The sequence below is a fragment of the Psittacula echo genome, assembly GCF_963264785.1.
Source record: "Psittacula echo genome assembly, chromosome: 4".
Lineage (NCBI taxonomy): Eukaryota > Metazoa > Chordata > Aves > Psittaciformes > Psittacidae > Psittacula > Psittacula echo.
This window is the reverse complement of record NC_137738.1, coordinates 120,376,184-120,400,787: the sequence shown is the minus strand read 5'-3', so window position 1 is coordinate 120,400,787 and position 24,604 is coordinate 120,376,184. Positions and strand designations below refer to the sequence as shown.

Here is a 24,604-nt window from a genome sequence, read left to right as displayed (position 1 = left end):
GGGATGTGTCACCCTAAACCAGAGTGGCTGTGGCCTGTTCTAAGTTATACACTAGAGCAAATCTTGGCTGTCTTGTCGCAGGACCTCTGGGTGCCAAGTCCTCCAGCCAAGCTTTTTGCTTTGGGCACATCCCTTGAAAGCAATCACTGAGGGTGATCGACATACTCAGTATGAATCTGTGGGTCTGCACCCACAGATTTTTTTGTGTATAATGCATGTTTTTGTGTTTGATGCATATGCTATTCACAAATAAATTCTGTAGAAAATGAATTTTAAATAGAAAAGAGGCTCCTTCCTGTAAATCAGCAACTAAGTAGCAATGTGCGAATGTTGTGTATTTATCCTCTTTTAATGTCAGTAAAACTATAACTCAGTAGGAAATGTCTTTGTCCTTCTACAACGGAATTGTGGTTTTAGTCTTCCATGAACTAACACTGTGTGGACCAACATCTGGCTCCTTCCGACTCTGCAGAACTCAATGGGTCTTTGCTGACTTCCCCAGTAGCTGCCAATTCACCCCTCTAATGTACTTATAAACTACCACAAAAAAAGACTGAATTCAACATGGTAAGAGATCTTTATTAAAAATTTTGTACATCAAAGGAATAACTAGTACATTTTTAAACAAGAAATAAGATTTGACATATTACAAAAGGTGTTATTAGTTCTTGAATTAGAAATAAACTTTATCAACACTGTACATGATACATCTGAGTTGTAAGAGCAGAAATAGGACCGAGTGCCTGACAATGATATAACTTACTAAGCAAACGCACTCAATTCTTAGTATAAAACATAATATTTCTGGAGAAAATAGCATGTTAACTTCTGTCTGCAAACGCAACCAGTAACTACCAACAGTGTTCTCAGGAGAAAGTACAGACACGTGCCTTGTGCGGCAGTTTTTCCATTTGGAGTTTCTTTCCTTGTTGGAGTTTTCTTCCTATGGTCTATTTATCTTGGAGGGAGCAGAATGTTATTCCATGGTATGGTTAGCACAATCTGCATAGAAAAACCCAATGCCGACATTTCTCACCATGTCACCTCTGACCCAGATTAGAAAAACCAACTGTGATAGCACATAAATGTCTACAGAAAGAGGTTTTTATTGACTGTTAGCTTTTGTTACAAAGTAGTTAAAAAGAAGAAATACATTTTAGCTTATCAGATAACCATTCTTTGTATCATTCATACTATATCATTTATTCTTGTTGAGATTGTCAGTGTAGCTGCATTAGAATTTAAAATCAGAACACCACAGAAGATCACCTTTTAACTGCATGACCTATTTGGCTAGGAAGGGGGTGTGAAGCTTTACAGGAGAGTATGAACATACAAGTCTCATACAAAAGCAGAGTATGTATCTAGTCCAAGAAAGGTAATAAAAAAGATTGAAATCTTTATACAGAAAGTGACAATGCCCATGTTATACTATGGAACACATCTACTAATTTTGAATTACAGGTGTAATGTGTGGATTACAGGTATCAACTTACTAAACAAATCTTGAAAATAAAACCAAGAGAGCAAACTCTATAAATAAAATAGTAAGTGCTTTCTTTAAGAGAATATTCTTTGGCTGCTTTAAGTGCCAGTGAAGGGTTATTGAAAACCACTAAAATGCATAAGGTCCCACTATTATTGTTAATCTTAACACCGAGCTGGTACGATAATTCAAGCTGTTGACTGTTAACATCTCCAGGTCCACAATGTGTTCTCTTGGTCCTGAGAGTGATTTCACCAGTACAAGCATTGCACTCACGGCGCTTGTTTGCTGAAAGAACAACAAAAAACCACTCAGTTTAATTCAGTCCAACCTAAAACGAGTCCCCAGTTGCATCAAGAGAGGGCTGGGGTGTTACTACACTGTAAAAATGCTCTGTCTCAGCACAGAGATACACAATGCAAGTATTCTTTTAATGTTTTGAAATAGCCATGACTAATCTCACACCTGGCTTTGCTGCAGGGAAAGCTTTACCTGACCAGGGCTCAGAGGAATAAACTGCACTGCAAAATCTGTTCCTGGTTATGCTGACTCTCCTCAAGGCCATGGGAATTGGTAATTTATCCCAGGATGGTCTTTATTTCTTAGCCTCATCTATCAGCTTTTAAAATAAAGAGAGAATAAGTAAAACAAGAGAGACATAATGTCTTTAACAGGGATGCAGCTTGTTCAGTGGAGAGAAACTAAGTCTGTCTCAATGCTCATGCTCTAGAAGTCATGCTCCTCTTGTAAACACTGGGCGTTCTTGCAACCGGTGTGCCTGTTGCTGTCCCCATCTTGTAGTGCTCCAAAGCTCTTTTCCCAGCCTGGGATCATGCTGCTGGGGAACACTGACAGGCCTTGTCTGTGGCATGCTGCCAGTCTGTTAAACAGCTTCGTCATTTACAGGTGATAGCAAAAGGGTAAACTCCATCTCTCTTTTCACTTACTACATATCAAAGTGAATCCAATCCATCTGCTGTATCCGAGACCCAGCTCCAAGTTTTAGTACAACAATAGGAATAACTTCCAAGTAAGCCTTTGTTTACCACAGTCCCTTGCCAGGAATAAACACACGCTTCCTTATTTAAGGCCTGTGACTTCTTATTGGGTGGCAACAGAAGATTGGAATTGTTAGTCTGACAGTCAGTTTAAAGGCTAGATTGAGATCTAACCCAAAACTAGTGCTGGAATTATCTTGTTCTTTTTTTAAGGGGGTTAAGTATGGGGGCTTGATGTGTAGTAAATCCGGTGAAAAGCATTGGGTTATAGGTTATACCACAACAAGTGAGATACCGGTGAGTAATTCCGTATTCCTATCTTGGGGAAACATGGCATAAATAGGCAATGCCATCTCTTGGTATACTTTTGAGATAGACTATCACCTCCTATCTTCAGATTTGAGGAAAAATAGGAAAACCTTCCAATGATGTGTTTCTGGTTGAGGCGTTTTATGCTGATTCTCTTCTACTGAGTGTAAAGCCCATATATGAAGCAAAAAGGATTTCCCAGGGATTTGCAAATATTACAAGTGTTCAAGAAAATCAGATTTCTTCCCCCAAAAAAAGCTTAAAGAGCAGATGTTAGGGACACTTTCGTTCATGTGGATCAGCTTGAGTGCATGATACCAACAGGAAATGCTGCTGTCGTCAGTCACTTGAACTTTTGTGGTTTTCTGAAATAGTTGCAGTACTATGGGAAAATGAAGGTTGGACTAAATCAGGACACAAAGCCCTTGTAAGCTACCCTGAACTTAGCACTCCACAAATCAGTGCCTCATCCCAAGCTGCTGTTGGTTTTCTTACTTTTTTTTTGAGGAATGAGAAATTTAAATTGCGTATTTTATATTGTTAATGTTCTTGCAACGCAGAACCGCCTCCCACCCCCATGTACCGAGCTGCACCCCCAGAGCATGAGCAGCAGGTCGGGGGAGGGGATTTTCCCCTCTGGGGAGAGCCCCCCCTGCAGTCCTGGTCCAGCTCTGGGGCAGCAGCACAAGAGGGACGTGGAGCTGCTGGAGCGAGCCCAGAGGAGGCCATGGAGATGCTGCGAGGGCTGGAGCAGCTCTGCTCTGGAGCCAGGCTGAGAGAGCTGGGCTGGGGCAGCCTGGAGAAGAGAAGGCTCCTGAAGGGGAGACCTGAGAGCAGCTCCAGTGCCTAAAGGGGCTGCAGGAAACCTGGAGAGGGGCTTGGGACAAGGGCCTGTAGGGACAGGACAAGGGGAATGGCTTGAACCTGACAAAACAGGGGAAACTGAGATGAGCTCTCAACAAGCGGACTGATTCTCAATTTAGAGTTTTTAGGTGGAAAAGTAAAAGGCTTTTTAAAATTTGGAAACCAAGCACATTTGAAAAGGAAGACCCAAAATTTGATCAACTTTGGGATGCAATGATGCTCTTTTGGGGCCATTTGATGGCTTTGCCAAAAGGCCAGGCACTAGCACACCCTTTGGTGTCATAACCCAGTGGTTTTTATCTCCTGCTGAGAATCCTACTCCCACCAATACTCACTCTCAGGTAAAACTCTCCATTTTCATTCCCAGACTTGATCCGGAATGTGTTAATGGTATTAGGGTAGATGGTGGTTGCCTGGATCTGGAAGATGTCGGAGGGTACCGTTCGGTCAGAGCGGATGCTCATGTATTTGTACACCACAGAGTAGGGCAGCTCCCGGCAAATGGTGTTTGATACAGGGCAGACACAGCGGCTGGAAAACACAAAAGGATGAAACTGATAGCTGCGAACACTTGGTGTTTGCTTTCTAATGTGTCTCCTCATGTTGCCTGATGAGGATCATTCTGCAAAAGACTAATGTTTCCTCTTACTTCTCAGATGTGAGGACGTAGGGCTCTTGACAAGGATTTCTTGGGTAACAACGAAATCCTCCGTGGTAATTCCAGCAAATTTCATCCTCTCTGCATTCATTAGTGGTCTCACACTCATTTATATCTAGGAGGAAGGAAAAGGGACCGTATCAAAGCAGATGGAAATGAGTTTGCTGCAAAACCAAACACAATGTCTTCAAAACAACCACCTGCTTGTCTGTTGAAACCCAACAGGTTCCTGTATTCTTTACCTGCTCTTCTGAGGCCTGGCTTGAAAGGCTTTCCCTATGCAGAAATGGGATAAATGTGTTTATTAACACCTTAAATGTGTTAATAAAAACATTAAATGTGTTTATTAACAAATTAAGTCTGAAGATTTTTTTATAGTTTACTAAAGATACGCTTTAATCATAATACAACTGTGGAAATACTGTAAAGCTTTTAAGTAGCAAAGTATGATTTTATAGCAGTAGATACTTTGCAGACAGAGGGAAGAGGTCTTGAGGAAAAATTGTGATTTTCCACCTTTTCTCAGTTTTAATTGCCTGAGTTTGATGGTATAAATGCTTAGTTAATGGCTACAGTTAAACCAAAATAGCTTTGAAAAGAATAAAGAAAACTTGTTTATTGTGCCAAGCAGAGCTTCCTTTTGTGCCTGGGAAAATAACCCTGAGTGGAGGTTGGAACCGTCAGACTCTCACTGTATTAATGCTCTATTATCCAGCCAGTGCCAGCACCCCACTAGTGTCTACCTACATGGTTTCCTGAAATGAACAGTCACAGAAAGGGTCTAGTTACGGAAGGCACAAACAGATTTACATGGTCAAACTACCCCATGATATTCAGTATTAGCAAATTAATCTGGATTTTATAAAAAATATTAATAAACCCTGATTTATTTTCTCATCCCTTCTGCCAATAATAAGCACCTGTTTCTTTCTGTAGATAACGACTATTAAATTGCTTCTGGATGACAGAAGCAATAGCTCTTGCCCTTAGTATGTTCTGCAATATTCTCTATTAAGAGACAGAGACATTTAGCACCAGTGAAGAAACCCCAAACTTCAAAATTCTGGCATTTGGTGGCACCAGAACATCTATTTTCTAAGCACAGATTATCAAAGCTGCTCAAGTCTTGCGTATTACTTTTCCCTCCTGTTATCAGAAGAAACATCTTTCATTTCTACTGTGGCTGGAGTTAGGAATCTCTATAAAATGAAACATGATATAAAGGCACATTTAGTGTCTGTAAAAAATGCTCTAATTTCCTTTTCCAGAGAGATTTATCTCATCTCTGAAACTTAGACTCGTATCTAGACATCCAAGACCAGTTTTACCCAACGGTTGCAAAAACTGGCACTTTGTCCTAGGAATCTGAAGGACTTAAGAGTTTGAGCTGCGGGATTCAAGTAAGAATTAATACAAGAGATGCAATTAATCATCAAATGCTTTATCAACATATCTTTTGGTAACATAATGTCATGGGATATAAATATTTAGATAGCAAGCATTCTTAGCCTTGCCTGAAATGGTGGTGTTACTAATGCAGTATTGAGGCTGCTAAGCTGAGGGCACTTACCTTGACAGGTTCTGCTTCCTACTACCTGGTATCCTTCAGGGCAGACACAGGAGAATTTTCCTGGTTCATTGACACACTGGTACTGACATATATAACTTGAAGTTCTGCATTCATCAGTGTCTGCAGAGACAGAAGAGCTTAAAGTTATCATTGTCTAACTCTTACCTTGTTACAGAACTAAATATAATGGCCAAATTCTGGTTCTAACAGGGAAAGAAAAGAGTTCTGTCTAAAAGAAAGAAGTTAGCAAAGTGCTGAAATGTACTGCTTAACACCTTGAAGTTGCAAACAGCAGGGCAAGTTCTGCTGGTGTTTTATCAACAACGTTGAGAACTTTGGATATGAGGAGGCAGAAGCTAAGTTTAGACTTCAGAACAGATTTGGGAAAATAACTCTTGAAAGAATTTACTCTTTTAGTATTCCAAACTGTGGTTACTTTCACAAACCCCCACAGATGGGAGATTAGTTAGTAAGGCAAAAATATTGCCTTTGTACTCATGCCCTACGCTAACGGAGTAGCTCTTTGGGGAAGAGGGGAAGGCCTCTTTTTGTCTTCAAATTACAATCAGTGTGTACCATTCTCTTTTGCTTTTTTAAATCCTTGTGTAACCATCAGTCCCTTGCTAGAAAGTGTAATGTGAAACAGAATTGAACAGTATATGCCATTAACTGGAAATAAAATTAAACCTATCAAAACTAGGGAATGGCTTGGAAAACAACCCAACTCCCTCCTACTGCCTCTGAGGTTTGAGCCCAGTTCTTGATTCCGTGTCAAGGCTGTCCTTGGAGGCTGCATGCTTGCTGCTCCCTGTTCTGTTCACTTGCAAATAGGATTAGCTTAAGAAGCTTGGTGAGGGAGCATCTGTAATAGCTCTGCTAGCTTGTTTAGCAGGGCAGTGGTAAACCAAAAAGCCCTCTTTGGCTCAAAGACTGGTAGAAAGGATATTGGCTTTACGGGTGAGATCATCATGTGTCCAAAAGGAGATTAGAGAACCCCTGTGGAGACTCTGGCAGAGGAAATAAAGTGTTGATTGTATAATCATCAGGAGACGTGCTGTTTGGATACACAGGCTTGAAAGCCCCTCAAAAGCAGAATTGTCACTTCCTTAAAATCAGAAATGGGAGGTTTTATTTTCAGAGGAGCTCAACAACACACAAACTTGCACTTGTTTTTGGTTTGCATTCCTTTCCGATTCATTTCGTGGTCATCAGCATTAGACCACACACAAGTCCAATGAGTTTGTGAAATAAGTGTTCAGAAGCCTTATTCTTCCCAGCTGTGATCTGAAACGTAGTAATGTCTGTCCTGCTTTGTGCTTACTATTAAAGAGAGATACCTGTACCTATGTATACCTGAGTGCAGCTACTAAGATGTGCATTAACAACCACATTTACAACAGAAAAGCTAAATGTCTTAAGGGTTTTGGCTATAAACTGCACCCACAGGATGGCTCCACTTGAATTATCCCTTAGTTCACAAAAAGACTTCTGGGAAAATGATTTAAACCAAGAAATCCCTCTTCCAAGACACACAAATTGCTTACCTTCACAGTTGATTCTGTCACTGCTCAACTCAAACCCTGGATTACACTGACAGATGAAAGAACCCAGTATATTGTAACACTGTTGTGCACATGGGTTATTGGCATCACATTCGTTGATATCTGGAAGGAGAAGTTACAGATCTTGATCCTGTGTAGCTGGTATAAGGCTGATGAAGTGGGTTAGTTCTTAGTCTGATTCTAGTGCTTAGCAGGAGCTCAGTTGACTGTATCAATATAGATTCTGCATCACTGGAATGTCAGATCTATGCTTTACATTCCATGTAACAAAAAGAGTATTTTTCCAGGAATGAGAGTTATTCTAATGTGTGAGGGATTCTTCCAAAAATGTTCAGTGTGGCTATTAAACTCCACATTCCAGGCTCTTTTTCTCAGGTATGAAATGCCAAGTCTCTATAAATAATTGATATAAGGAACACATACTGATAAGAGCTCTCAGCATGCAGTGGTTAAGATTTATTAGAGCTATTTATTACTCTTAAAATTTGTTCTTTTAAATTCCATTACAATTATAACATGAGCCTTTGAGGCCAGTGGAGTTTTGAAATGCTCAAAGGCCTAGACCATATTGGGGGAAGGTATGTTTCTGTGCTGGGTTTTTTCCATGATGTGCCCATCCTATGAACATATGTGAGAACACTGGTATGAGAAGCAATTTTTAATGGGAAGTTTATATAACTGGAATCAGCTCTGGAATCTATAACACTTGTTTTCATAGGCTTTTTCATACGCTGTTATTCTGTGTGTTTTCCCTTGTATTCCTCCCATTTTCCATTTGTGTTTATCAGATGTAACCAGTAGAGGAGAGATGCATTTGAAAAGATCTTGAGCTCATGGGTTTTGTGAATGCTTATTGATGTCAGCATCCCTCAGTCATTTACAGATACAACAAAAGACTGACAAAGATGACTAAGATCAGGCACTAAAACAATAAGGAGAATGTTAATCCCCTATATGATGAACCTCCTAGTCTTGAAAATGAATGGCAATAGGGCAAAACTGATTACAAGGGGGTTTTTTCTTCCTCCTTTTAGTTAATTTCTGGCAACAGTGAAAAGAATATTCATCATGGTAATGCTACAGGAAGGAGTAAATAAGCTGGTCAAGAATTAAATAAGCTAGCCAAAGCCACAGCTCTGTTCTCCTTCCATGAAATATTGACCTGCTTTCAGTGTATGCTGAAGTTGTAACACCAATGCAGTTGCTACAGTGTCAAGTACCACTTCTGCCAGATGACTATTGAGATGTCAAAGTCAGTCCTGATGCAATAGCCATTCATTTACAAATTTTCTTAAGATTTACTTCACCTTTCCTACTAGGAGTATGCCTTATCAGGCTGTGAGGCCAGCAAGTCACAGGAGAGGTGTTTCGGTGAGGCATTTGGTGAACTTGAAGCTGTCATGGATTTGTGAGTGTAACTGCAAGAATACACCTTGCATTTGAGCTGTGGAAAGGGTCAGATAAGTAACAACAGGCCACATGGTTATGTTGTGTCCATGGTCAATTTTGTATCCTATCATTTGGTGAAAACCAGCAATTTCTCTCTTAGTCCTATGCTGTGTGCCAAGGATCTTGATAAGATATGGCAACACTTGGAAGTAATGGTAGAAGCTGGAAAACCCAGATCAATTTTTCTATTTATATAAAAATACATATATAATATAGATTTTTTTAGATCTAGCCATAAAGAACTTCTATCTCCGTCACCAATCTCTTTGTGGTTTATGACCATTCTCTCTGCACTTCACTAGACAGTTACCTTTTTATTATTACTCTAATTCTTCTAGAACAAAATTTATGATTTCAAACTTAACAGCAGTCTTAAAGTTCTACTGCAAGGTTTCCCTTAGTGTTTTACTACTAAAGGGAGGATCACTTTTAAAGAGTCACTAAAAGTGACCCTGGTTTTCATTTTTCACATTACTTTATAGATATTCTAATGTGACTTAGATGTTTTCTTTCATCACTAATGCTTATCATGTGCTGAGGATAATTACACTAATGCAGAGGTATAGCACTGCTTCCCCTGGTTTCAATTTCCAGCCTTTGTTGCATGAACTGGGAATAATATCATGAAAGCCAATGACAATGCAAAGCAATCCACCACAACTGAAAGAATGAATAAATCTAAGATTAGACAATGAATATAAACTTCTAGGGTTCCAGTTGCCAAACTACATGCTCTTTGGAAAACTGTTACACCAACAAAATAACAGCTTTTCAATAAGGTTCCAATTTCCTTTCTAACCCTCCTGTACTTCTTGGGCCACTTGCAGGACAGCCTGTCAATACAGCAACTGGTACATGTTACTGTTGATACACATTTCCTTTAAGCTGGTACGAAGATACTCAAATTTCAACTGTGGCAAGGCATGTGTCAGTATTTGTCTCTACACTGAGTGTAAGTACACATGGAGGAGTTCTTACCTACACAGGTGTGGTTGTTGGATGCTAACTGGAACCCAGCATTGCACTGGCAGTAATAGGAACCCGGGGTGTTCACACATCGATGGTGGCAGTACGGAGGAAGGGTGCACTCGTCAATGTCTGAGTTACCAAAGGAGAGACATTAGTTCAGATGGAATCATGGCAGTTCACTGCTGCTGTCTGGTGTCCAAAGAAACTGGAAAGTTAATGGCACTTGATTAAAAATGGAGCAGGGGGGGAGCTTATGTGAGTGAGGTACTGCTGCTATGGGTATTAACAGGAATATAAGGCTGTGTGGAGACCTCAGAGCAGCCTTCCAATATCTGAAGGAGGCCTATGAGGATACTGGAGGGGGACTCTTCATCAGGGATTGTAGTGATAGGACAAGGGGTGATGGGTTTAAACTGAAACAGGGGAAGTTCAGGTTAGATATAAGGAAGAAGTTCTTTACTGTGAGGGTGCTGAGGTGCTGGCACAGGGTGCCCAAAGAAGTGGTAAATGCTCCGTCGCTGGCAGTGTTCAAGGCCAGGTTAGACAGAGCCTTGGGTGACATGGTCTAGGGTGGGGTGTCCCTGCCCATGGCAGGGGGTTGGAACTGGATGATCTTAAAGTCCTTTCTAGCCCAAACCATTCTATGTTAATTTTAATTTCTCTTTTATAAAGTCTGTGTTATGATGATTGTCTTCCACTGCGATCAATCCACATTCCAACTTCATTTTCTATTCAGTTCCACAGTACTGCTTAGTCTGGTTTATTTTGCATAGGTAAACCCACAATGTTCTGCTTTTCAACCAAGATGTCTCCTCACCAGATGTAACACCAACCAACACAGTGAGTGTGGCTTGCAGCTCTTGTTTTTCCTAAGAATTCCCCCACAGAATTCTTAACATGTACTAAATCTTTTCAGCTCCATTGAGAAGAATCCAAGTTTTCTGCACAGGAACAGGGCAATGGCGAGGACAGAAGATTAATGGACCTGAAAAGGAAACAGGTTTTTGTGCTTCCACAGAAACCGGTTTGCTCTCCAAGAGGCTGCCTCTGCTCCATTCCCTTCCCTGCCTCTCCTGCCCACCTTCCATGCAGCAGCAACACCTCCTGTGCCTGTGCTCCCTGGTGCAGGGGAAGGTGGTCGGATTAAAGTTGGTGCTATATGAGGCAGTATGAACCTTCCCAGCCTCTCCTTGCAGCTTAGCCCTGAAGTTGAGTGGAGCATGCTGCCTTTCCAAGTTTCAGCATTCCTAATGTGCACTGGAGCAGGGTTTTCACCTGTGAACCATACAAAATGTGCAACAGCCCATTCTTTTACCTCTCTGCATTCTACAGGGTTTCCTTGTGCTCTGGAGGAACTGCTGCCTCTGGTTTTGCCTGGAAATTTAATCTAAGAAATCCTATTTCTTAGAGCACTGATGGTTCATGTGTGTGCAGCAGCCTCCTTTAGTTGTGGCCTGCTTGAGCTTGGTGAAGAAATCCAGGCCGTGTTCTGTACTTGTACACAATGGGAGATTTCAAAGGCTCAACCCTCAGACAAATAAGACCAGTTTGCACTGGAACAAAGACAGGCACTTCCCATATCCATGCCAGATCTTGAGTTTCCTACCTCCAGCTGTTTCCACCATAGATGTGTTTAAAAAGAGGCCAAGGTTTTTTTTTATATAATGAGGAAAGTGTTTGTTTTAATATCAAATGAAAAAATAATCTTTAGAAGTTAACCCTTTCTGTGTCAGATCTGAAGTCACTCTTCAGGGCTGAACTTAGCAGAGGAGTCTTTTGGATGGTTCTGAATGAAAAGGCTCATGCTGGAAAATTCCTGCCTCTCCATACAGTAGCGACTGTCTCTGTAACTCTTACTGCAGAGAGATATTTGGAAGTAGAAAAGGAATAAATCAGGAGGCTCCGTAGGTCTCATCCATCCTTGACTTTTACAGGACTAAGCTCTACAAAGTGCTGTTTAAAGACCTGATTATACAGTACAGACATGAGCAATGCTTTGCTGCTCAGGCACTGTACTTCTGCACAGAAATGCTTCCAGGATCTGACTGTCATTCAATGGGAGTTTTTCTGGTGGGATTAGGCACATCCATGCTAAGAATTATCTAATCAATTCAGCCAAATCTTCACTTTGAAGTAATGTTGGCAAAGTTCCTTCTATCTACAGCCTTGTATTTCAGAAAGGACTAATTTTGCAACATGTGAACAAGCAAAAAAAAGAGTCAAAAAATTAGTGAATTTAGACTAAAATCAATCGTCAGAAATAAACTTTTTTTTTTCCCCCTGTACCTTGAAGCCAAAATAGTCTGGAAAAATCTCTTTCAAATTTAAGGAGCATTTCCTCCCATATGGAGAACCTCTATCAAGATCTGGCCCCAAGAACATCTTCTGGCAAAGTGGTTATAAAATCCCCAAAGACAGGCTTCATCCTGAACACTGACAGCCCAAAAAGTATGGACGGACCTAGAATTTAGGTCAGTGTGCAATATGTAACACAGGTGTTACTCTTGGGTTTGACCTAAACAGGAGAAGGGAATTTTCACTTTCCAGACATCTTCATAGATAGATTTTGGGGCATAAATGTATTCACATGGAGAGGTAAGGGTGTGCTATTGTGCTGCTTCTCATCTGAGTGCTATAACGTGTCCTGTGAGACTTTCAGTTAGTACCATGGGCTTGCCACTCAGAGTTCTGTTACACAGCAGTGAGATGCTTTACCTGCTCTAAACATAATGAGATAAACCCCAGGTATTAAAAATCCCTATCAAAACTCTTCCTCTACCTACATTTCAAACTGCCCATCTGACTCTTGCACAGAGAACTGAGAGAAATTAGGCACATCTGTGTTTACAGCAGTTTGACAGTTCAGGGCCTGATCCATGTCTCTTAGGAAAGAGATAAGAATTTTTGGGTTGATTTTGACAGCCCTTGGCTCAGAACCCTGCAGAAAGAGCCATACCCAGAAACTGAAGTTAGTCTAGGTGTGGACTGAGCTTCCCCTGCTTCCTTCCTGCAGTGACTAGCTACAGACTTAGCAAGGCTTTTTGGAAGAGAATATAAATAAAAATCAAAGAATTCTTCAACACTTTCAAGTGCAAGATCCTGAACACAAAGAGGAAAACCTGAAGTTCTGTTGTTCCTGTTCTGCTGAAGACATAAAAACCCAAATGCTTTTCTCCTAGGCTGCATAAAAGCAGTCTTGTGTCTTCAAAGAGGCAGTCTTGACTATCACCTCATGATGTGTATATTTGCTTCTCTTATTTCATAGGTGTTTTTATTATCTCCGACAAACCTAAGGCTGAGTGCCCATAAAAGCAGTTCATCCATCAAAATCATGATGAAGGAGGTGTTGAATAAAGGCTGAAGGAGGACTGCAGGAACAGGGTAATGGCACTTTTGCATAATGTCCCCAAATGAGGATGGAATAGGAAAGATGCAGTGTTTGTACTGCACTTGGATTTAATTTCATGCTATACTTGTATAGGTCCCAAGGGTGCTAATAGTTTATTTTGGCACAACGAATAAAGTGCAGCAGTTTATAAGTTGCAAATATCATATACCTCCATTCAGAGTTTCCATTTCTTTCATGTGTACTCATAAAGTTGAGCACTGAACCAGACTGTGCAAGGGGGCTCTGCAGAGCTGGGATTAGGGCTGTGTGAAGGTAGAGCTTTATTCTGCAGACCTGGACTCAAGTCTCCCTGAGGTCAGTGGAAAGACATGCTCTGCTTTGCTGCTACAGTAGACTTATGACTGTATCTGGGCCATTAGGCAATACCCCAATACAAACAATAAACACAATGGTAACTGTTAGCAAAATTAATCTTGTGAATATCAACTCCAAGTGTTGATTGTACTTAAAATAGTTTCTAGTTTCATGGTTTAGTGATTAATCCCTGTGATAAAGTGACTATTCCATTGCATTTCACAGTTACATAGCTATTTTACCCATATGCTTTATAATCAATATAAAGTTTGCAACTGCAGATAATGAAAGAAAAGCATTTAGTCCAGAGCAACACTTACCAACACACTGGTCCCCTCGTTTCTGATAGCCTGGAGGACACTGGCAGCTGAAGGAGCCTCTTAAATTGACACATACTTGGTCTGCTCTACAATTGTGGGTTCCAGTTGCACATTCATCTATATCTTTATAGGAAAAACAAATGCAATATTAGTCATAAAGTTTACTTAAAACAGATTTTAGCCTATTGAAATGTTTTATGTATCTTCTATCTACCTCTAAGTGAAGGCAGTAAAGTTCAAATATATCCAAAGATGTAATTTCAGGGAATGTCAGGGCTTATTCCACTTGAAGGATGTAAAATCTTATCAGATTTCTAATAACTCTTAATTCTGATATACTGCATTTGTAACTATTTTCAGATATGGTTATTTTAAACATTCAGATTCTTCTATTTGTCAAATACCATTAATATTTTGTACGTAGCACTATAAAACATTCTGTAAACTTCTTGCAACTTTATCATAATTTAATCATTTGACTTTTTTGCCTTGTGTTTTGTTTCCCATGCTGGTTGGTTGTTGAATGCTGAATCACTGCAGAAAACTTCAGCAAACATAGTTCAGCCTTTTCTCAAGGATGAGATGAGTTAGAAATGTTGTTTTGCTGATACTAAAGAGGCTCTGGTGATCTCTTCTGCATGGCTCCCATGCTCCATGCTTTGGACAGGGACTTGGAACTTGGTATGTGGTGGCCTTCTCCTCAGGAAGAGATCTGTCTCTTGTCATTCCCATGAAAACTCCCCTAATTCAATCTGCTAAAGCCTTTGGAAAGAGTTCAGGTATGTTTGCATTTGAACAGCACAGCTAAAAATACAAATACTAGACTGATACTTTTCAGGGTAGTTCACACTAAATGCAGGTTTCTACAAGCAGAACCCCACCGTTCTGATTTTGCCTATTCATTATAACTGCTGGAGGTACTTAGAATTAAACTGCATGTGCTGACAAATAGGTTGCTGAAAATGGCATTACAATTTGCTTTCTCATCTGAACATCTCAAATGTTGGAGAGCTTTTTAGTGTAACCTGACACAGTACAGTGAGAGGACTTTTTAGTTTTGGCATTGGACACAATTTGGAGACTCTAGGCTGAATAAACAAATTCCTTCAAACTTATGATCTCCAGTTTACAAATCTCAGCTGACCTCTCTATTTGTATAGGCACTGGGGATGTTAGAACATCACCAGTGGCAGATTCTGGGTGGTGCTTTGGAAAAAATGATGGATTCTTTCTCATAGCAAAGGAAAACAATTTTGACCACAAGATTCAATAAAAAATAAACCATCAACAGTTTGAATTAATTCTCAGTGTTTGCCCTTTCCCCAAATGTCCAAATATTTTACAGCTATCTTCTCTTTATCTGACAGGGAAAATAAAGCCCTTTTCTGTTAGCCCCCTCTTTGCATTTCTGCATCATACCTGAAACTGCTGTTTTGATGCAGGACTTGCTGACTGTGTTGTTTTGTCCTGACAGCTGAAAAGCACATTCTCAGGTGTAAAGACTTTCAGGGACTAGAGCTGCTGCCTCATACCAACCTGACACATCATTAAACACTCAAGCCAAAGCATGGTGGAATTCCATGCAAGTCTTTGCAAGGACTTCACTGGGCTTTGCAATGTATTCCTGGTTTCTACAAAAGCTGAAAGTTAGATGGCTATGATAGTCACAGAGTTCAAAATCTTCTTGTGCAGGGTGTGCTGGAACAAAGACAGTTTATTTGATCTTTAAGAACTTCATATATGAGTAAACTTAACATGAGTTGCCTTTTAAGATGGATCAGTTAAAATTCATTAAATCCTTATGTTGCCATTTGCATCCATGGCCTGATTTTCATTTAGTTTAACTTCTATGGAGTAATAAGCTACTCCAGCTAAAAGAAAGCAAACTAGATTGACTTATGCACTGAGGGGCTTTGATTCGTCCCAATGGTAAGCTCAGTCTGAAAGAAAAACCAGTATTCAAAAGCAGCATTTGACTGCTGGCCCTGTCCTGATCTGCAAAGTCTTGCAGAATTTGATGCTATCACCCCGAAGACCTGTGTTTAGAACAACCTTTTGAGACTGGCTTCAAGGAATCCTTTAGAACTCTCCTAATCTTATTACTCAAATTAGGATCCTGAACTGGGTTGTGTATTAGCTGTGCTTGTCCTGTCTGTTACAGAAAAGCAGAGTAGTATGTGGTGTGTTCTTGGTGGGCTTCAGAAGAGCTTTGTCGGTGGTGTCACTCTGCATAGTCCTGGTGCTTTTTGCTGTTTTGTCTGTCTTTGGATGGCTTTTACAGAGGTACAGGTCCCTAGGCAAGCTGGGGAAATGGATACATGGAATTGATGGGAGTTCTTTGAAAACTCCAAACTGGTTTGTTTGTGGACTTTACTCAAGATGGGAAGTAAAGGTGGACAGGAGAGCAGCTTCTAGCCTGCATGGGGAAGGACAGTAGGTTGCCATGCTCGGAGGAGTTCTGCTCACATCTGTGAAAACGATGTTAGAGGAAACCTGATGGCCTAAAGATCCTCTTAAAGTGCTTCAAGTAAAATATAGTGGGAGGAGAACTGCAGGCAGCAAGAAAGGTTTCAGTGCTGGAACATTCAGTTCTGACATCTCCAGTATTGCAATAATTACAGATATGTCTACTGTTGTGAGTGATACAAGGGTGAGGAAGCGAGTGGAAGTTTTCAGCACTGAAAACAGTGCCAAATGTGAATTGTATTGGTGGGATACCAGAAGCAGCCCAGCCCTTGTGGAGTATGGCAAGCAGCACTGATGGATTTTGCAATGTGATGTTGCTGCACAGATCTCTGCATCTATGCCTTTGAGTGAGGCCCAGAGAGAAGTCTTCAGCTTCTTGGCACTCGATGTGACCTGAATCATCCTCCATTAGAGAAACAGTCTTTTTTCTAACTGTCCCGAGAGTTACTGGAGCAATAGAGGAGTGGAAGTCATAGGAAGGAAGCAGCTTCGATGTTGGAGGTCTTGGGATGAGGCAGATCAGCTCCAGTTTTCTCTGAGGTGGCCAAGGCAGAGTTATCTACCAATACACACACACACACACACTTCTCTCCACATATGAAATAGCATAACCTTACACTGGTGGTGCCAGTATTGATCTGGGATTCCCACTTACATGTCCATGGCTCTTGAATGGGTAGGCTGTCTATCTGTCAAGGTCTGGCTGCACTCTGGTATTAAGCTTTCAGATTGTTTTCCCAGTTATGACCTCTCTGTGTGGAAATCCGTAACTCCCAGGTCTTCATTCCATTACTCTCAGGATTATTTTCCCAGTTTAAATCGGACTTTTCCAATCCATTAAATTCTTGCACGGTGCCCTCTGATTCTGTGACAGTGGTTTGGAAGCTGCATCAATTCCTGCTTTTAGCCTGCATTAAATGCAGGGATGAAGTGACGGATACACAAAGCACATGTTTTTCCTTAAATTCTCTCATCTCATTCCATTTGATCTTTCTTGACAAAATCCCTGCACTTCAGTGTGAACAGTAAATGAGGGTATTGAGGATCTATATGTTTGTTTTCTGCCTGCTTCAGACACCCATGAGCAGCCTGATTTGGTATCTGTGAAGACAGAAGGATCTGGGTGTGATAGAAACTCCCACAGGAAGATCACAGAGGTCATCAGCTTTAATCCTAAGAGCAAGATAAATTTGTCTGCCCTTTCCTCCCCGGCACGAACGTTTAATCATGTGTGTTACGTGCATGTGTATTTATAATAATTAAAAAAATTAAAACAAGACACTGCACTGCACACACTTGTGTCTCTGGGGACAGGGTGAGAGAACAAACATGTGACAGATGTTTGTCATGTTGCTTAATGCACTACTGGAAAGCACTCAAGATACCACAGTGATGAGTGCAGTATAAGAAACAGATCTAGAAAGAAAATAATGGGCTTTTACAAGCTCATTGTTGAGCATCTTTCCTCTGCATCCTCTTGTCCAAATTTAGTGTCATCATGATAATGTTTGTTCCCATGAGTGCTTCAGAAGCTGATGCCATAGCTGAGGCTCCTACCTTAAGCAAGTAGCTTGTAAGTGATGCCTGAAAACACCCTCAACTCATTCCTCATCCTTTCTCATGCCTTAAATTTCACTTCTAGATGTTACACGTACCTATGTTCACCCAGGTAAAATCACACTGGTAACCAGTGGTGCAAGTGATCTTCTCTTAGACTCATAGAATAGTTAGGGTTGGAAATGACCTGAAGATCATCCAGTTCAAACCCCCTGCCATGGGCAGGGACACCTCACACTAAACCATGTCACCCAAGGCTCTGTCCAGCCTGGCCTTGAACACTGCCAGGGATGGAGCATTCACAACCTCCCTGGGCAACCCATTCCAGTGCCTCAGCACCCTCTCAGTAAAGAATTTCTTCCTTAGATCCAATCTAAACTTCCCCTGTTTAAGTTTTAACCCATTACCCCTTGTCCTATCCCTGCAGTCCCTACTGAAGAGTCCCTCTTTTAACCTTACCCTTTTTTTCTTTCTCTTTTTGAATCAGCTAACATTTAAAAGGTTTATCTGTAGGGAGCAGCACAACAAGAGCTGTAAGTTTGTATTACATCGTTAAACAACCTGAATGGTATTTGGTTATTGATTCATGCAACCTGTGAAATACAGATCAATCCTTACACTCACTGTAGCTCTCGGTCTGATCTAAGAAGTTGCTGAGACTTTTATTCCCAGGCAGTTATTCTCTGGACAGTTATAACCTGTGTAGTTGGAAAGTTTCCTTTGAAATAACCTGAGCATCTCTAACAATCCTTTTGCAGATTAATTTGACTTGGAAATGGAGCTGAGCTACCTCCGTGTTTTGATCATTGTAATAATTGAACTCCAATGATAATTCAGCCTTTCAATAGGCCACTTAAAAACAAGCTTCTTATGGGATTTATTTGTACTTTAAATATTTATGAAATATTAACAGAACTTGTAAAATGAGTTTGGATTGAATACTTTAATCCCCATATGTTGTTTATAGGTGTTACATCCAGAATACTACACTGTAAGAACATGACAGTTTCAAAGTCAAGTACTCTGGGGATTGCAAACCACAGTATCCAGGTTCTTTGACCACTCTGCATTCAGATCCATGAAGCATCATGACCCAGTCTTTAATTATATGGATCTTGTACTCTGCTTCTCCTGCAGGCTTGTGCTCGGTCAAACCATACCATTCCCCAAATGGGTGAAGTGGGGTGGGGCTCTACCAAGTTGTAATGATTACGGCTATCTGAAAACCGTAAATTGATGTAAAGTCAGAGGCAATAGAGCAGTGGGTGGGAGGAACATTGCAACTGAGGACACTGGTCTCTCAATGGAATTACATGGAAGCCACGCTGCTTTTTCAGAATTGTTTATGGAAGTCCTCAACTGTACCGTGGTACATACGGCCATCAGACCCCAGTGACTCATCCTAACATAAATACCACTGTTTGCAGCACTCCGCAGGGTTATTCTAGAAGTTCATTTTGGAAGAGAGCCAGGCTTGTTCAGTCTAGAGAATGCTTCTAAAGGGAAAGACCTTTAGCACCAGTGCCTAAAGGGGCTCCAGGAAACCTGGAAAGGAGCTTTGGACAAGGGCCTGTAGGGACAGGCCAAGGGGAATGGCTTTAACCTGACAGAACAGGGGAGATTGATATGAGCTCTTAGGCAGAAGCTCTTCCCTGCAAGGGTGCTGAGGCGCTGGCACAGGGTGCCCAGAGAAGCTGTGGCTGCCCCATCCCTGGCAGTGTTCAAGGCCAGGTTGGACACAGGGACCTGGAGCAAGCTGCTCTAGTGGAAGGTGTCCCTGCCCATGGCAGGGGTTGGAACTGGATGAGCTTTAAGCTCCCTTCCAACACAAACCAGGCTGGGGTTCTATGATACTGGCAACTATTTGCAGGTGAAGGTAATGCTCTGATGTGCATCACTTACTGTTTGAAGTTTGCAGGGTGCTACAGCAATAATGTGAGCACCCTGGAGGGCAGCAGAGCTTGCTCCCGTATTCCTTCACAATATAAATCAACTTGCATTTCATAGTTTTAATTCCACAAGCCTCACTAATAGCTATACCCAGTGATTCCCTCATTTTCCAAAAATGTACCCGCGCTCCCTCTTGAAGTGATTTACACAATTATGTCCTTCCACTGCTGACTTTGGCAGCCTCCTCTCCACTCCAACCACCAGTTGTGTACAGGCGTTTTTCCCGACCTGCTTTTTAGCTATAGCTTTCTCTACATCTAGTGTATGGTTCCCTGGTTAGAGCTAGTTAGTTTTTCTCCTTCTCCACTGCAATCCATTCTGTCAGGCTCTTATCTACATCCATAAAATTCTTTCCCAGTCTCTCTCTTGGAGCTCCAAACCTGGCTCCGTTCCCTTCCCGCTGTGACTCATTTTTCCCAAACCCCCTGACTCATGCTGCTTGCTCACTTATGCAACAGCTTAATTCTCTGTAATTTGCTTCGTATCATTGTGAGAAGGACATAAATTCATGAGATGCATTTCCCCACTGCTGCAAGCTTTTGTAGGGAAAAGAAAATGCAATCCCCATCTATCCTTCATCCTATTTTAGCCACTTAGAGCTTTTCTCCTCTAGTGCATACCTGTGTGTCCTGCTTGGAGCTGGAGCTGGAGAACTGTGCCCTTAACTAACAAGAGTTAGTTAAGGATAACTGTATCTTTATCTTACTCCTGTTAGTTAACAACTTGTTAGTTAAGGATAACTGTATCTTTATCTTACTCTCCTGTTAGTTAACAACTTGTTAGTTAGGGATAATTGTATCTTTATCTTACTCCTCTTGGTTAACAAGTTGTTAGCTACGTTGGTTAGCAACTTGTTTATCTTACTCCTATGAGTGAAGCGCGCTCAGCTTCTTGCTGCTCACTTCTCTCAACCTACAGTAGTTTCCTACAGCATCTTGATGCTCTCCCTGTCTGTATAGATTTTCATCCGTTCAAAGAAGTCACAGAGTGTTTGTAGGTTGCTTTATTCTGGTCTGTAGCAATCTTGCAAGCAGAATATTCCACCAGATCAAAAAGAGGACTCTTAAAATAAACTTATGGGATTCAAGTTCTTGTTTCTGCCCCTACTGCAGCACTGATGGACCAGCTTCTGAATGCTTTATCTAATCCCAGAATGAGCCCACCAATGCGCGTGTTGCACTTGTCCCTGGCTCCAGCCAAGCTGTTCTCCATTTGTTTTGAATGGAAACAATAAATATTTTAGTTAATCAGTTTAAATTTTTTGAGTTCTCAGTGTGAGAGAGACCAGAAAATGACTCGGTCTATTTTTCTAATAGATTCATCTGACCTCAAAACACCACTTCCCACATAAAGATGGCACCAGCAAGTCTGATACCAGACATACAGTGATCTGCACAGGACTGCAGGTACCCTGGACAATTCACCTCAGGATTCTACAAAACCTTCCACTTTTCCCACCTCAGTAGCTTTCCCTCTGTCTGTAAGGCATTTTATATCAGTGTTTTCCAGAACTAACCGGCTGAAGGTAAATTACTTGAAGAAATCAGACCCTTCTGATTTTACCAAATCAAGCATTCTGTCCCTTATTTATGTTTCTTACATTGTTCTTGCAACTGAAGCCAAACTCACTGCTATGTCGTTTCCTGGATCCTCCCTGATCCTTTCTTACACATAGGAACAACATTAGCAACCTCCAAATTCCCTGGTTCCCTCCCCAGCCTTAGCAAGCTATCAACAATTTCTGTCAAAGGCTTTTCTATTTCCCTTGCTACTTCCTTCAACATTTGGGATGTTATTCATCTGGGCTGGATGCCCAGACAACTTTTAACTCATTGGTGTTGGGAGGCTGCGCTTTGTGGTGGGAAATACCAGCACAGAATCTGTTACAGAGCTCCAGGTCAGCAGGTACCAAAAGACTCAGTATTTAGGGAAATCTCTCCCTTCTGGAGTGGCAAAACCTCCTAATAGCAAGAGCTGCGCTCTAAATACAGTCACTACCCTGTAGTGTCATGAGGTAGTGTCTCTAGTTCTATATAACTCTGTGGCAGCCCATAAACTCCCTCTTTATTACCTCTGTTTCTCTTCCCCTTTGAATTTTCCTTTGGCTCTTTGATGTGATGTCTATTGGACTGCTTGCCCTGGTAACAAGTTGTCATAGTTGAGCGAAGGTAACCTGCACCAATACTTGTTTGCACAGGAAAAATAGATGGTGAGAGCCAAGACCTACATTTTAAGCAAATATGTGAGGTAGAAGGTTGAAATGAATGAGATTTTCATGAAAAACGGCACGACTGCTTTTGGCGTGCTAGAACACTTCCCCTCTGCAGTGTGAGAGTACAGCAAAGCAAGCTCCTTATGGATTTGTCTTTTAGTATTCATGGATATCATGGCACAACAAAATAGAAGTCATGCAAAGCATTAACATAGAAAACGTACAAAGAAGATCAAATGAAGTGCAACTTAGAGTTCCTTGATGCATGATTTCTGCATTTGGAGGAGTGTTAGCAACTACTGTGAGGCAAGTTACCCAACCACAGTGACTTCATGCCTATGGAGGTACAGGAAAAGCATCCTTCTAGTCACTCAACAGAGTTAACAAGGGATGAAGCTGTAATAGTCAAGTCTGGACTGCAGTACTTTGTCACCATTATGTATTGTCTTTGGTATGTCCAAACTGAATTGACTTATCGCATAGAAAATAGCTAAATGGAGAAGTGAGCCATAGGTTTCAGCACTAGAACATCTCCCACATGTTTGGGAGTGGCAGGCAGCTGAAAAGGAGGGGGGGAAATGAATGAAAGTTTGAATTGATGCATGACTTCCTTTCCTCTCCATCTGTGATGCTACCTGCCTTCTCTAGTGCATGCCCCACAGGCTGTAAATCACACTGCAAAAGGGAAATGGCTTTTAATTATGAGGGAGTTTCGACTTTGAAGGCAGAGATAGCATAAGATGCTTCTTCTGTCCTGTATCTTAATACGAAACTGTATTTAGAACTGTTACATTCAGGGTAGCATTTCAGTGGTGACCAGTTGAGGTGCTTAACCTGAATCAGTGCCTGAACATGTATTCTGCTTCCCTGCCTCATGCACAGTAGCTGTCCATGCTGGAAATGGTGTGTATGGCAAGTGAGAAAGACTAATGCTGTATTACAACTTCATGCTGTGCTTTTTTCCAGGCCCCACCAGTACAGCCATGGTTAAACACAGCTTGTAGGAATGTGTCTGATAGAAAGATATTCTTCATTATAGAGTCACAACCGTAGCGGCTTAAATGAATGTGACACATAAAACACCATTCAAGCAATAGAGTAATTAAAGTGATTATTCCAAAAGGAAGTGGTATGGTTCCTATAACAACAGTGTTAGTATGATACTAGGCCACAAAAGTTATTCCTCAAAGACATTAAGCAATAAGATTTTCTATCCAATGTTACTTCAACATGTATGCTTAAAACAAGAACAGACATTAATGTATATGTCTGTGTTTAAAGTTGCTCAAAGAGAAGGATACTCTTCTCCCAGTGGAAGACCACAATGTTAACTTTGGCCTTCCTGCTCATCAAAAAGAAAAATATTCAATGGTTTTGATCTATATTAATTTAAAATATGTATTTTTTGCTTTATTTGTGCTGAGACCATATATGGAGCCATACTTCCTTTCAAGTTACATTGCACTGAATTACTGGATTGTATCTCCAAGTCTCAGAGTGCTTCAAAATGTGAGTTGTCACAATGGTAAACTTTTTGATTTACATTGCAATAGCTTATTTCTACTTTCAGTAGAGTATTTCCTGCTGTTGCTTTCTTGTGACTTGATGCTAGAGGTCTAACAACTTGTGCTTTTTGGTTCATGCCTGCCTAAGTGAGGATCACCCACCCATGATGACCAATACACTTGGACTATCCTCAAAAACAACAAGGGTGGATTAAACTATTCCATTATTGCAGATGAAAGAGTTCACCCCGACATCTGGCATAGCATCTTCAAAACTGATATGGAACACTTCCATAAATTCAGCTTAACATTGTTTTTGTGAGTGTTCCAAAGTATTTTTAACATGAAGAAATAGCATGCAAACTAATTTCCTATTTGAAAGTAAATGTCTAGTTCTTATTTCTAATTCACCCAGTTATTAAAAAGAAAGGGGAGGGGGGGGGGAAGAAGAGAGAAAGATGTTCACTTAACTTGAAGCATACTGGTTTGTTTATTTAAGTTAATGGAAAAGCTAGTCAGTGTTTGATGTAAAGCTGCCCCCTTGCTTGAAAGAAAACCAAACAACTGGTTATGAATTATGAATATCTCCTAATAGTTTCCAGAATTATCTGAAGGATGTCTTTTTTTTTTTCTTCTTAATTACATACACTTAAAAGTTCCAAGTTCTCTATTCATTCCCATTTTGTTTATTTCTCTCCTTGGAAACCCTCATAAGCATTTTCCTTTCGCTAGGCTTGACTGAACAAAATATTACTGCTACAACCTGTAATATTAGGGAAATAAAGGCCTGAAAGCTCCTTGTGGTTATTTAATTAGGAAGTTGAAGAATCGCTCATTAAATCTTTGCAAGCCTTTTCCCAGCACTTGCACTGGCAGCTGCTGGGTCCCTGCAAAGGAAAACACCAACTTCTACCCAAACTGTGTGCTGCAGAGTATGCTTTAAAACCAACTTTGATCCTGCTGAAAATCTGGCTTTTCTGGTACATTGGCGTGGCTTCAAGTGGTTTAGTCCTAATCAGAGCATTC

General features: G+C 40.9%; 1 protein-coding gene across 1 annotated transcript in view; it reads right to left on the bottom strand.

Annotated features, from left to right (window-relative positions):
• Positions 1–1,615: 1,615 nt before the first annotated feature.
• EFEMP1 (EGF containing fibulin extracellular matrix protein 1) overlaps positions 1,616–24,604 on the bottom strand; it is a gene marked incomplete at both ends in the record, with an annotated part of 49,790 nt that continues 26,801 nt past the window's right edge. The window contains 7 exons of the mRNA XM_080616352.1: positions 1,616–1,774; positions 3,993–4,188; positions 4,307–4,430; positions 5,886–6,005; positions 7,430–7,549; positions 9,875–9,994; positions 13,889–14,011. Of these exons, the coding sequence (XP_080472478.1) occupies positions 1,616–1,774; positions 3,993–4,188; positions 4,307–4,430; positions 5,886–6,005; positions 7,430–7,549; positions 9,875–9,994; positions 13,889–14,011 (962 nt within the window). The remainder of the gene's footprint in view (positions 1,775–3,992; positions 4,189–4,306; positions 4,431–5,885; positions 6,006–7,429; positions 7,550–9,874; positions 9,995–13,888; positions 14,012–24,604) is intronic.